Raw genomic sequence first — 14,150 nt, 5'->3', positions numbered from 1 at the left:
CTGGAAACGTTCTCCTGACAGGGAGCAGAGATAAGAATCCGCTGGCATCTTCTTCCGTATGCCAGGCATCCTTGGAGCTCTTCCCCATGCAGGGAAGTTGGGGGGCCCGGGGTCACCTCCTGGCCCTTGGGGAAGGCGGCCTCATGGCTTGGACTCCCCTCGGGGGGACGGTCCAGATGCCCTGGCCACGGCGTGGACAGCGTGGCTCCCCCATGCAGCTCTGCACGCGGGAAGAAGGCAGCTGTGTCCGCTGAACCCAGGACCCCTGCTTCCCCGCCCGCCCCCAGCACTCAGACGGACAGGTGTCAGGCCTGACTGTGGCCCCCACGTCCCAGCCTGCCCTGCGGGCAGTGCGCGCTGGCGGCCCTGGCCCAGCTCTCTTCCCAGCTGCTGCCTTTGGCACCCCCTCCGGGGAGACGCCAGGGAGGGCCTGATGGGAAAGGAGAGAACTGGGGGGAGAGGGGGGGCGGGAGGAAAAGACAAAGGAAGGGGTGCGGCGAGTGGCCGGCGCCCAAGGGAGGAGTGACCTCAGCGCTGAAGCAGCATCTGCTCGCGTCAGAGCAGGCGGGCGGCCAGGCCAGCTCCAGCACTGAGGTCCCTTTCTCTCCCTCTCCCCGCGTCCTATCTGCCGCTCCTCTCCGGCGGCCACGGTGGCGGACCTGGGGCCTCATTGGCCGGCTGGGTGCCGCGCCTGCAGCATAAATTGGAGCTCTGGGCTCGTGCTGGGACGTTCGGCTGCCCACAGCCTCCAGTCGCTCTTGCTGGGTGAGTACTGCGTGCGCTGGCCCCGGCCCCGCAGCCGCACTGGCCTCCTGGCGCTGCCCCCGCCCAGAAACCCGCAGCACCCCAAGAGGGGCAGCACCCCAAGAGGGAGGCCCATCTAGTCCGGGGCACGGCGACCCTCTTGGTTCCCGGGGTTCCCTCAGACGGCAGCGCCAGAGGTGTTTCCCCCAGGAAAGCCGCAGGGCGCTGAGCTGGCTGTGAGCTCCGTGCCAGGTGTAACCGGCCAGGCACCTTGGGTTCCTGTAACCCAACACGGCTTGGCTTTCCAGCCACGGGGTGAGGCCCAGCTGGAGCCTGGAGAGGGAACGTGGAGGGAGGTGCCCGGCGTCCTCGGGGACCTGTAACCAGGGGCCGTGCGCAGGGCATCGGGGACCAGCGGTGCAGCATGTGGCCCCCCTTCTCGTAGGTGATGGGAACCCCGAGTCCGGCTGCCCCCTGGGGCGGAGCCCTCTGGGCCCTCCTCCTGGCCACACTTGGCTGCTCGGCCGGCCAGCCGCTGGGGGGAGAGTCCATGTGCACGGCCCAGCCCCTGGCCAAGTACAGCATCACCTTCACGGGCAAGTGGAGCCAGGCATCCTTCCCCAAGCAGTACCCGCTGTTCCGCCCACCCGCGCAGTGGTCATCCCTGCTGGGTGAGTGCAGTCCCTGCCGTCCCGTGCCCGGCGGGCCTGGCGGTGACCCCCACTGCTCGGGAGGGTACGGTCATCTGACCGTGGCCCCACACTTCACAGCGTGGAGGGGACCTCACCCAATTCACTTCAGTGCAGGAGGCCCTGGCTGAGTGCCTACTGTGTGCCAGCAGCAGTGTCCTGGGCTTCGGGGACGTGGCGGGGCAGGGTGGCCTGGGTCACGGGAAGGGCCGGCCGGCTGCCCGTCCTACCCGCGAGGCGCCGGGCAGTGTGAGGCCACCTGCGGGACATCCCGCCCGGCCCCACGAGGGGCGGGACGGTGCCCAGGGGTGATGCTTACACGGGTGGGTGGTGGTGGTGCGCAGGGGCAGCGCACAGCCCCGACTACAGCCTGTGGAGGAAGGGCCAGTATGTGAGCAATGGGCTGAGGGACTTCGCGGAGCGCAGCGAGGCCTGGGCACTGATGCGGGAGATGGAAGCTGCCGGGGAGAAGCTGCAGAGCGTGCATGGCGTGTTCTCGGCCCCAGCCGTGCCCAGCGGCACTGGGCAGACGTCCGCGGAGTTTGAGGCCCACTCCAGGCACTCGCTCGTGAGTGGGGCGGCGTGGACGGTGGGCGGGCGGGCAGGAGGGGGGCGCGGGGGCTGCCGCTGAGCCCTCGGCCCCCAGGTGTCCTTCGTGGTCCGCATCGTCCCCAGCCCCGACTGGTTCGTGGGCATCGACAGCCTGGACCTGTGTGACGGGGGCCGCTGGAGGGAGCAGGTGGTGGTGGACCTCCACCCTTACGATGCCGGGACCGACAGCGGCTTCACCTTCTCATCCCCCAAGTTCGCGACCGTCCCGCAGGACACGGTGACCGAGGTGAGGGGATGGCAGCTCTCTGGGCGGCGCTCCCCGGGAGGACAGTGAGGGGGCGGGGCTGGCCCTTCCTGACCCATCTCCGGGCCGGGCCCCTCCTGCAGATCACGGCCTCCTCTCCCAGCCACCCCGCGAACTCCTTCTACTACCCGCGGCTTAAGTCTTTGCCTCCCATCGCTACGGTGACCCTGGCGCGGCTCCCGCACAGCCCCAGGGCCTTCCCGCCCGCCCCGGGCTTCGGGGGCGGGGGCAACGAGGTCGCCGACAGCCTGCCAGGTGAGCCCAGCTCCCACCCCTCCGTAGCGCCCACGGCCACCCCCCAGCCCCGCTTCACATGCGTGCTCCTGGGTTGCAGGCGCTCGGGCTGGCGGGCAGCCGCGACATTCACCACTGGCTGCGCCGGAGCAGGAGCAGCACTTGGGTTTGGGGGTCAGTCGGGACTTGCTCGGACATCACCTGGCCCTGAGCTCCCGCTCCAGCTCTTACCTCTCACCCTAAATAACCCTCGAAGGCCAGTGCCCGCCCCAGGGGGAACGCCTGTGAAGTGACACCCGCTGCTTTCACAGGGGCAGCCCCGCCCCCGCGTGCGCCCCGCCCCCAGGGCCCTTGGTCCAGGGCTCAGCCCTGCGCCGCCGGCCCGCCCCACGCACAGCACCCGTCGCCAGGCCACAGAGCTGGGTTGCGTGGCCGCGTGGAGTGTGAGGACGGGTCAAACCGGGAGAGGCTGCGGGTGCTCAGAGGGCGGGGCAGCGCCAACGGGGCTGCGTGAACCCGCGTCTCCGAGCGGCTTCAAAAGCAGGATGGGAGCATTTGGTTGGGACGCTGGTTCTGAGAGATTTGGGATTTGGTTCATTCGACTCCAAACTGAAGAGTTAACTCGTGCCCAGCATTTTCAACTGAAAGCCTTTCACACTTCCACAGCCCAGAGTGAGTCGGAGAGGCCCCAGGCCCCGCCCGGTGTCCCCGCTGACCCCTGTGTGCCCTCCTGGCAGCGGGTCGGTGGGGGCGGTGCCGCCCGCGGGGGAGGGGCGAGCGGTGCGCAGGTGCCGGGCGAGCGAGGGGGGCCGCGGCCCCAGTGTGGCCAGCCTCCCGAAGGGTCCGCACCTGGAACAGCAGCGCAGCGGTGGAGACCCTGCCGGTCTGTGCCCACGTCAGAGAACGTTTCACGACAGGATCTCCGCTCTCCCCCAGCCCCACGCCCCGCACCCCGGAGAGCGGGGATCCAGCCGGCATCGGGCTCTCAGGGCGGAAACCTTCACCCAGTCGCTCGGGGGTGGCTTTTCGGGGGTGTGCTTGGTGGCGTCGCCCTGGAGGTGGCTGGAAAGCGCAATGATAAAATCAGGAGTTTCCCGGCCAAGTTCGGAGGCGGTGTCGGGCGAGGACCCCCTTCCTCTCCCGCAGCCCCGCCTCGCTCACCGTCCTCCTTGCGCCCCCAGCTCCGGAGACGCCGCTGGACTGCGAGGTGTCGCTGTGGTCGTCCTGGGGGCTGTGCGCAGGCCCGTGCGGGCGGCCCGGGGCCAAGAGCAGGACGCGCTACGTCCGTGCGCGGCCCGCCAACCACGGGGCGCCCTGCCCGGGGCTGGAGGAGGAGGCCCCGTGCGTCCCCGACAACTGCGTCTGACGCCGGGGCCTCCGAGCCCCCTGAGCCCCGCCGCCGGCGACCTCCGCGCAGAGACTGGCCCCCGGCCCGGCGGCCGCGCTGCACGAGAGCCACACCCCGGCCGTGAAATACCTCAGACCTGGTCGCCAGGCAGCCGCCCGGGGCCGCCGGGTCGCCGGCGCGAGACCAACACCTGCCTCCTCGCGTTCCCATCCCAGCTCTTGAATAAAGACCAGAAGGAGACCTGACACCCAGTGCTGTGGTCTGTGTGTCCTGGGCAGGCGCCGGGTGAAGGCGGGGCCGGCAGATGGGCCACCAGACTTCCCTGATGAGCAGGTGTCACCCTGCGGGGAGGAGCCAGTGGACCACCACGCGCACACACACGCGGCGCGCACACACACGGCACATGGGGAACTCAGAGGACCAGCATTACCGCCCCCCCCCGGGCCTCTGACCATCGAGGCCCCTGGCCTCGCAGGGGGGGCCCTGAGGCCTCACTCCCGACCTGCCCTAGCCCTTGTCTGAGGTCGGGGTTCACGACCTCGTCCTGCTGCTGTGGATCCCGGCTGGTCCCTCAGGGGACTGCCTGCTCCCTTGACGCCCCCAGACCACTCTTTCTCCTGCTTGGCCTCCTTAGACGCAGAGCCCTCGGCCGCCCACCGCCCAGCGCCACGCCCTCTGCCCTCCTCAGCCTGCTCCGGCCGGTTCTCGGCTCTCGGGCCCTTTCTCTCCCTCGTGGAGATCCACTCGCCCACCCTCTCCATTCCCTTAGGGTCACCTGTCCACCTGAAGGTTGCTCTGGGCGGCCCCCCGGGCTCCCCACGGCCTCGGTCCTCGCTCGAGTCAGCACAGGTGACCCTCCGTGTCCCGTCCAAGCGGCTTCCTCAGGCCCTCCCCCGAGCTCCGCGCACCTGCCGCGGGGTCTCCGTCACCAGTCTCCCCTCTGTGCCCCTTGTCCCTCTGCCCCAGCAGACGTGCTCCCCCTTCCACCCAAGGACACGGTTCTCTTGGGCCCGCCCCCGCCGGCTTGCAGACACGCCTGGAAAGGGCTCTCGCGTTTCCCACCAGCGCCTACGCGTCCTCGCAGCCGCCCCCCCTCCCTGCCGTCCAGGGCCCTGTCTGCCCATCCCTGCACCTGGGGGCCCGTGACTTTGCTCCTGTTCCTTGCCCCGCATGTGCCCTTGACCCCCAGGCTCCCACCCCAACCCCCCACTGGCCTGTCTCCTCTGATGGCGCCCCTCTCCTCCCTGACACCCCTCCCCACGAGCTCGACCTCGGACCCCCCCAACTCATCCTCTCCACAACAGATTTCTATCCCCCACGGTCATCTTGACCCTTGACCTCAGGGAGGAAGGAGTGGAAGCAGTCGCTCCCAGTCAGGGGTTGGAAGCCCAGCGGAGCCCTGCTCGACAGACGGCACGGGTGCTAGGAGGGGGCTCGTGTGCCCGAGGTTCCCAGCAGACGCGCTCCATGCACTTACGGGCACAGTGCTCCCCAGTGGGGGTGCCAGCCCGCACCCCACCAGGCGCCGCACCCGCATCCCGCATCCCTGGCTCCCTGCACGTCACTGGAGCGCCACCCTGTCCAGATCCCTGGGAGTCCAGGGGCACAGACGTTCCTGCCCCGCAGGCACCCAGCAAGCGGCCCTGGGGTGCAGGGCAGGGGCAGCGGGACTTCAAGTGATTGAGAAGCCTCATTTGCTTCATGTATTTGGCAGGAGCCCTGACACTGAGTACCAGACAGAGGAGCTGGCTGGTTTGGCAGAGGGCGGCCACTGGTGAGCAGTGGCGCAGCAGCCAGACTCCACCCTGAACAGCCCCTCTGACCTCTGAACCCTCTGCCTAGTGTCTGAGGCGCTCGCAGCGGCAGCCCCAGCATGGGAGCCAGCGTACAGCCGGCCCTGCGAGAGCACAGCCTCCGGCACGGGGCTCTGCACAGAGAACACGATTCCCGAACGCACCCCGACGCTCGCCGGGCTTGCGGTCTGAGACCACAGCAAAGGTCTGAAAACCCCAACTAACATCCCGAGGCACTGAGGAGAAATAAGCATAGGCGCCCCCTGCAGGCCGCACTGCGGACTCGGACTCAGAATCCCCACCTTGACGCGCGCTCAACTCAAACCCCCCGAACACGGGAAAGCGGCGCCCCTCACCTGCAGGAGACACCAAGCTCCAAAATCAGACCACAAAGCCATTGACCTCGGGATGATCCCGTGTGAGACGCGGCCATTGACCTCGGGATGATCCCGTGTGAGACGCAGCCATTGACCTCGGGATGATCCCGTGTGAGACGCGGCCATTGACCTCGGGATGATCCCGTGTGAGACGCGGCCATTGACCTCGGGATGATCCCGTGTGAGACGCAGCCATTGACCTCGGGATGATCCCGTGTGAGACGCGGCCATTGACCTCGGGATGATCCCGTGTGAGACGCGGCCATTGACCTCGGGATGATCCCGTGTGAGACGCGGCCATTGACCTCGGGATGATCCCGTGTGAGACGCAGCCATTGACCTCGGGATGATCCCGTGTGAGACGCGGCCATTGACCTCGGGATGATCCCGTGTGAGACGCGGTGAAGGGGGCTGACTGTGTCATCCACACCTGGGCTCAAAACTCAAGGGTACCACTGAACCGAGCATGTAACGCAATTACAGATTGAAACCTGAGTCAATGGGCTAAACGCTCTGGTCAAATGAGAGACTGTAGGCTGGACTCACAAAGCACGCGCCATTTACAGGACAGGGGCCACCCTGTGAGAACACTGAAAGGCCGGGGAAAGATAGTGGGGGGCACCCCTGGGACACCCACGTCCACGCCCCTCCTTCTGGAGCACAGGCTTGGGTGGGGCCAGAACATCTACTGCCCGCGTGGGAGCGCGAGTCAACATGGAGGCGCCTGTGCAGAAGCCTCGGCCGGCACCCGGAGGACAGCACCCTGGACAGTGCCCAGGGCTTAGAGCGGGTCGGAAACGAGTTTGGCGTGTTCAGGAACGAGACTTGAAGGAAGCACATGCTGAAAGGAAACTGTAAAGGAATCCTGCACTAGGTGACGCTCAGGCTCTGACGAAGAGGGGCTGGGGCGCTGCTGCCACTGGCGCTGGCGATGTGGGTGTGGGGCTGGCGCTGCTGGTGCCGGTGCTGGTGGTGATGTGGGTGTGGGGCTGGCGGTGCCGCTGGCGCTGGCGATGTGGGTGTGGGGCTGGCGCTGCTGGTGCCGGTGCTGGTGGCGATGTGGGTGTGGGGCTGGCGGTGCCGCTGGCGCTGGCGATGTGGGTGTGGGGCTGGCGCTGCTGGTGCCGGTGCTGGTGGTGATGTGGGTGTGGGGCTGGCGGTGCCGCTGGTGCTGGTGATGTGGGTGTGGGGTTGGCGCTGCTGGTGCCGGTGCTGGTGGTGATGTGGGTGTGGGGCTGGCGGTGCCGCTGGCGCTGGCGATGTGGGTGTGGGGCTGGCGGTGCCGCTGGTGCTGGTGGTGGTGGTGGTGGCGGAGGTGACGCTGATGGTGGTAGTGGTGGTGGTGATGCAGGTGGCGGTGCTGTTGGTACAAGACGCTCTTTCAGGAAGGTGGTTGGGGACGCCCTCCTGACAGGCCCCTCCAAGCAGAGCTCTGAAGGAGGGAGGGAAAGCCTTGCAGAGATATGGCAATGAGTGTCCGGGCAGAGGAACAGCGAGAGGCAGAGGACACGGCCAGGGGGCCTGTGTGGCCGGCACAGAGGGCAGGGGTAGCCCGGCAGGAGGCCGGGGCAGACAGGCTGTGAGCTTCTGCCCCTGAAGAGGTGAAGAGTGGATGGGGCGTCACAGGAGGGCTTCGAGTAGAGAAATCACTCATCAGTGCGCGTTCTAAATGGCTGTCTGGTCATTTTGAGAGCAGAGTGTAGGGGGGCAAAGGCAGAAAAAGAGAGAGTTAGGGGCCACTGCACTAACCCAGAGAAGAGGGAGGTTTGGGCCACAAGGATACGGTGGAAGGGGTTGGAAGTTAATGAATCCCAGGCTTGCTTTGATGTAAAGGCAGGAACGGTACTCACAGACTGGAGGCTGACAGTGCGTCCCCCAGCCGGCTGCGTCGGCCCAGCCCACCTCAGAGCGTTAAGTTCAGGAGGGTCCTGGCTTGGCTGGGTCGGCCCAGGTACGGGGGGCCCAGTGTGGACAGGCTCCCTCCTGAGGGAGTGCACCACATGTCAAATAGATGAGGGACACCGGGCCAAGCAAAGTGATCCCAGCATCTATGCTAATGCCTGAAGGCCCCGCACATGGGCTAGAAAGGCGTCTGCTGGGATTTCAGGGGGCTGCTGGCTGGGCCAGACAGCCAGCAGCCCTCTGTGTGGGTGGCCGGACACAGAGCCAGCCCATTGCAAAGGAGGCAGAAGTGGTGAGAATGTCCACTGCTGGAGAAGGAAGGGGAGATCATGAAAGCAAGCAGGTCACGGGGATGGGGTGAGCAGTGGGTGGCACTGGGGGGACGGAGGCAGAGGGTAGGACATTGAGGAGTGACAAGAGGGGGCTTCCTGGCAGAGATGGTGGGCTGCAAACTCACATCTAACCCTATTCCCACCCAAACCCCACTGTTTAGATGGCATGACCCAGATGCCTGCCTGGGGCGCTAGGTCTGCTCGTACACCCTGAGGAGGCTTCTTCCACCACCACTGCACGACTAGACCCCACACTCTGGATGGAAACGCCACTTGAGACGCTGCCCTTTTCCTAAGAGATAGGGGAGAACTGTCACCTCCTCGTCCACTTCTACAAATAAGCAAACAAAAAACTGAACGGGGCCTGGAGCAAAGAGGAGCTGGGGTTAAGCCACATAAGTAAGCGCGTGAGCTGCGGGGTGAGGGCTGAGCTGGGGCTGAGCTTAGGTCAGCGGCAGGACGGGGAAGACGACCAGTCTTCTGCACCAAGTTCAGCCCTCAAGGTCAGCAGCAGCCCCTTGCGTAAGGGAAGAGCAGAAAGTAATCTCTCTGTAGAAAGCTTTCCCAGCTCCCACCCATCAAAACCAAGCAGTGAGTGCCACACAGAAATCACCAATTAAACAAGAAGACAAGTCACTAAAATTGAAGGTCAGCAGAAAAAGACCCAAGATCACAGGTAATGAAATTGTCAGAAATAAAATGTAGAACAATGGCAACAAAAAATGACCAATAACACGGGATAATTAGAAACAAACAGATAAATCTGGAAAGGAAAAACTGTGCAGAATGACAAGTCCTCAGTCAGTTGAAGAGCTGAGCTAGGCGTAGCTGGAGAAAGAATTAGTGAACTGGAAGATATATGACCCAGAATGCAGCACACAGAGACAAAGAGATGGAAATATTCAAAAAGATATGGGATATAAAGTTATAAAATGTTTTAAGTTAAACACTCTGAAGGATATAATAGGGATAATGGAGAAGAGATAATATTTAAAGAAAAAACAGTACAAAAGTTACAGAACTGGCTAAAATAAAAAACACCTTTTAGACCACATGCTTTCGTATTTAAGAACCAGTGTTATTCTGTCCAACGGACACAGGAACCAAGAGACAGGGAAGATGGCAGAGTAGGAGGCACCTGTGAGGTGAGACTCCGTCTCCCACCTGGACAGCAACTGCAGGGGAAGAACCCTCTGATGTAACCGTCTGGGAACTCTGGAGTCTGCTGATGGCTTCCAGGGGAAGCCTTGGATGGTAAACCGCAGTTCATTTTGGTCAGTTTCAGCTCTTGGTACCATAGAAGCTACCCACCCCACCTCCCCCAGACAGGAGGCCCGAGGCCAGGAGGCCATGCACCTGTTTCTGGAGCAGCCTGCCCACAGCCTGCAGGAACTGGTGGGGCAAAAAAGACCCTGTACAGATATTGGGGGCCTCTGCTCTGATCACTCATTGCTGCTTCTGATCACAGAGGTGCAGATGAACAGGCCCGCAGCCATTGTTGTTGCACCTCCCCCATTATTGCAAGACCCTCCCCCTCCAGCTGAAGTGACTTCCAGGGGACTTAAAAGGGTTGGCAACCTTCCCCACCCCTTCATTTTTTACTTTTTCTCCCTTTTGGGAACCAAACATTAAAGACAGGGACATTCAAAAACAACTGCAAACGCAGGGAAAATTATTGATAGAAACTGACCATGCACGCCCAGAAATGACCTGAGAAGACCTTAGGTTTACACCTTAGGCTGGTCCTCAGCACAGAGACAGCCTACAACTACGAACAACAGTAATAACACCAAACAGCAAACTCTGGGGAAGGGGGAGAATCTGATTTCCAGAATTACCACATTATGAGATCCGACTGTCCAGTGTTCAACAAAAAAGAACGATCACAAGGCCCACAAATAAACAGGAAATGTACGGCCTACACACCTACACAGAGGAAAACATAAATCAACAGAAACTGCTCCTGAGAAGAGATCTAACGGCAAACACGCTGGACAAAGGCTTTAAAACAACTGCCTTAAAGGTGCTCAAAGAAGTAAAGGAAGATATGGAGAAAATCAAGAAAACAATGTGAAAACAAAACGGAAATACCAGTAAAGAGATGGAAGACCCATAAAGAAACCAAAAAGAAATTCTGGAGCTGAAAAGCCTAATAACTGAAATTTAAAATCCACCAGAGGGATTCAAAGGCAGACTTTAGCAGGTAGAAGAATCAGTAAACTTAAAGCTAAGACAATGGAAATTATCAAGTTTGAAAAATAGAATGAAAACGATGAAAGAAGAGTGAACAGAGCCTAAGGGATGTGCAGGGCACCATCAAGCAGGGCGATGTGCATGCTTGGGAGTCGCAGAAGGAGAAGAGGAAGGAAAGGGCAGAGAGAACATCTGCACAAATAACGGCTGGAAACCGCTGGAATCTGATAAAAGACATCAAGACAAAAAGCCCAATGAACTCCAAGTAAAATGAACTCAAAGACACCCCCACTAATACATATTATAATCGAACTTTCAAAAGATGAAGAATCTTGAGAGCAGCAAGAGAAGCAAACTGTCACATACAAGGGACCCTTAACAAGACTGTGGGGGCCAGAAGACTAATGTATTAGAAGTGCCAAAAGGAAAAAAAAGCTATCAACCAAGAATCCAGTATCTGGCAAAACTGTCCTTCAAAAGTGAGGGAGAAATGAAGACCTTCCCAGAAAAACAAAAGCTGAGGGGGTTCATGACTACTAGACCTGCCCTGCAAGAAGTATCCTTCAGGTGAAATGAAAGGACATCTAAGCTGTATGGAGAAATAAATACCCCAGTAAAGGTAAATACACCAGCAATTATAAAAGCTAGTATCATTATAACAATGGTTTGCAACTGCAACTTCATTTTCTACATGATTTAAGAGACGAATACATTTAAAGAAAAAAATTGTTAGTGTAAAATCTAGTAATACTATAACTTTGGTTTGTAACAACGAATCTTGTTTTCTACATAATAGAAATAAGAGACTAATGCATTTAAGATAATTATGAGTTTGTGTTTCGGGGCATACAATGCATAAAAGTGTAACTTTGTGGGACTTCCCTGGCAGTCCAGTGGTTAAGACTCTGTGCTTCCACTGCACGGGGCACAGGTTTGATCCCTGGTCAGGGAACTTAGATCCCGCATGCTGCAGGGCATGGCCAAAAATGATAATAATAAAAATAAAATTTCAAAATGTAACTTTGTGACATCAGAAACTGAAAGGGATGGGAAGAGTGCTGTGAAGGAGCAGAGTTTCTGGATGTTTTGAAGTTGCGCTGGCATAAATTCAAATTGAGAGTGTTATAACTTTAGGATTCAAATGTAATCCCTGTGACAACCACAAAGAAAATAGACATAAAGTACACACAAAAAGAAATGAGGAAGGAATGTAAACACTCCTCTACAGAAAAATCAACTAAACACACAGAAAAGACCGTAATGCAGGACATCGGGGCCAAAACAACCCTCTAAGGCTTATAGAAAACAAACAGCAAAGTGACAGTAGTCCCTCCCTATCAGTAGTGACTTTACATTTAAATGAATTAATTTTTCTCATCGAAAGACGCAGATTGGCAGAATGGATAAAAACACATGATCCAACTTTATGCTGTCTGCAAGAGACCCACTTTAAATCCAAAGACACAAATAGAGTGAAACTGAAAGGATGGAAAGAGACGACATTCCTTCCTGATTTCCTGCATTACTGTCTTTTCTGTGTGTTTAGTTGATTTTTCTGTAGAGGAGTGTTTACATTCCTTCCCATTTCTTTTTCTGTGTACTTTATATCTATCTTCTTTGTGGTTGTCACAGGGATTACATTTAAATCCTAAAGAGAGCAGGGGTGGCTATACTAATATCATATAAAGCAAATTTTAAATCAAAAATAGTTGTAAGAAACTAAGAAGGACATTATACATTAATAAAATTTTCAATACAACAAGGAAATATAGGGACTTCCCTGGTGGTCCAGTGGTTAAAACTCTGTGCTTCCACTGAAGGGGGAGTGGGTTCGATCCCTGCTCAGGGAACTTAGATCCCGCATGCCATGCGGTGCAGCCAAAAAATCTTTTTTTAAAAAAAAAGAATAAAAAAAGGAAAATATAACAATTATAAACATTTACACACTTAATGACAGAATATCAAAATATATGAAGAAAAAACTGACAAAATTGAAGGGAGAAATAGACAGTTTTACAATAATAGTTGGAGACCTCAATACCCCACTCACAATAATGGATAGAACCACCAGACAGAAGATAAGTAAGGAAACAGAGGACTTAACCAACACCATAAACCAACTAGATCTAACAGACATGCACAGAACACTCTACCCAATGACAACAGTATACACAGTCTTCTCAAGCGCACATGGGACACTTTACAGAATAGATCATATGTTAGGCCACATATTAAGTCTCAATGGATTTTAAAAGGTGATATCATATCAAATGTCTTCTCCAACCACAACAGGATGAAGTTAGAAATCAACAGCAGAAGTAAAACTGGAACATTCACAACTTTGTGGAAATTAAACAACACACTCTTAAACCAATGGATTAAAGAGGAAATCACAAGGAAATTAGAAAATACTTAGAAAGGAATGAAAACAAAAACACAGCATACCAGAACGCATGGGATGCAGTGAAAATAGTGCTGGGGGGTGGGGGTGGGGGTTATAGCTATAAACACATTAAAAAACAGGAAAGAGCTCAAGTAATCAATCTACCTTTACAATCTAAGGAACTAGAAGAAGAAGAAAAAACTACAGAGCTAGCAGAAGGAAGGAAATAATAAAGATTAGAGATAAACAAAATACAGAATAGAAAAACAACAGAGAAAAGTCAATGAAACCAAAAGCTTGCTCTTTGAAAATACCAAAAAAATTGACAAACCTTTATCTATATGGACTAAGAAAAGAAGAGAGAAGACTCAACTTACTAAATCAGAAATGAAAGTAGGAACATTAAAATCAATACTACAGAATAAAAAGGATTACAAGAATACTATGAGTAACTGTACACCAATAAATTAGATAATTTAGCTGAAATGGACAAATTCCTGGAAATACAAAACCTACCAGGACTGGATCATAGAGAAATAGAAAATCTGAATAAAACTATAACTAGTAAGGAGATTGAATCAGTTGTAATAATAATAATAAATCTCTTGACAAGGAAGCTGGACCTGATGGCTTCACTGGTGAAGTCTACCAAACATTTAATGAGGAACTAATACCAATCTTCTCAAACTTTCCAAAAAAATTTAAGAGGAGGGGACACTTCCTAACTCATTCTTTGAGGCCATTATCACCCTGAGCCAACGCCAAACAAAGACACTACAAGAAAACTACAGACCAATATCCTTTATGAACACCGATGCAAAAACCGTCAATAAAATATTTGCAAACTGAATTCAGCAGCATATTAAAAGGATTACACACCACAACAAAGCGGGATTTATTCCTGGAATGCAAGGATGGTTCAACATATGGAAATCAATCAATGTATTGAATATTATGACACATCAATAGAATGAAGGCAAAAGAAAACAACACATGATCATCTCAAGTGATACAGAAAAACCATCTGACAAATTTCAAATTGATGCAGAAAAGCATCTGACAAAATTTCATGATAAAAACATTCAAAAAACTGGAAATAGAAGGAAATTACCTCAACATAATAAAAGTCATTTATGAAAAACTCACCACAAGCATCATACTCAATGGTGAAAGAAAAAAGCATTTCCTCTAAGATCAGGAACAAAGCAAGGATGCCCACTTTCATCACTTCTATTCAACATAGTACCGGAGGTTCCAGCCAGAGCAATTAGACAAGAAAAAGAAATAAAAGGCAACTAA

General features: G+C 56.0%; 1 protein-coding gene across 2 annotated transcripts; it reads left to right on the top strand.

Moving 5' to 3' along the window:
* The first annotated feature begins 504 nt into the window (after positions 1 to 504).
* Positions 505 to 4,116, top strand: SPON2 (spondin 2). 2 transcript variants are annotated; one of them, XM_033856478.2, is made up of 6 exons: positions 515 to 765; positions 1,190 to 1,415; positions 1,778 to 2,001; positions 2,080 to 2,271; positions 2,373 to 2,544; positions 3,705 to 4,116. In XM_033856478.2, the coding sequence occupies exons 2-6, from the start codon at positions 1,193 to 1,195 to the stop codon at positions 3,887 to 3,889; spliced, it is 996 nt and encodes a 331-aa protein (XP_033712369.1). In that variant the 5' UTR covers positions 515 to 765; positions 1,190 to 1,192; the 3' UTR covers positions 3,890 to 4,116. The 2 variants fall into 2 exon arrangements, with proteins under 2 accessions (XP_073660836.1, XP_033712369.1); XM_073804735.1 differs by lacking the exon at positions 2,373 to 2,544 and having other exon boundaries at positions 505 to 765.
* The last annotated feature ends 10,034 nt before the right edge of the window (positions 4,117 to 14,150 follow it).

This window comes from Tursiops truncatus, chromosome 5 (assembly GCF_011762595.2).
Source record: "Tursiops truncatus isolate mTurTru1 chromosome 5, mTurTru1.mat.Y, whole genome shotgun sequence".
Lineage (NCBI taxonomy): Eukaryota > Metazoa > Chordata > Mammalia > Artiodactyla > Delphinidae > Tursiops > Tursiops truncatus.
This window is presented reverse-complemented; position numbering and strand designations above follow the sequence as displayed.

What these genes read in the sequence shown, in the direction of transcription:
- SPON2 (XM_033856478.2), top strand. Translation starts at nt 1,193, where the DNA reads ATGGGAACCCCGAGTCCGGCTGCCCCCTGGGGCGGAGCCCTCTGGGCC. An exon ending in GCAGTGGTCATCCCTGCTGG is followed by an intron (nt 1,416 to 1,777) that starts GTGAGTGCAGTC and finishes GGTGGTGCGCAG; the next exon opens with GGGCAGCGCACAGCCCCGAC. An exon ending in GGTCGCCGACAGCCTGCCAG is followed by an intron (nt 2,545 to 3,704) that starts GTGAGCCCAGCT and finishes TTGCGCCCCCAG; the next exon opens with CTCCGGAGACGCCGCTGGAC.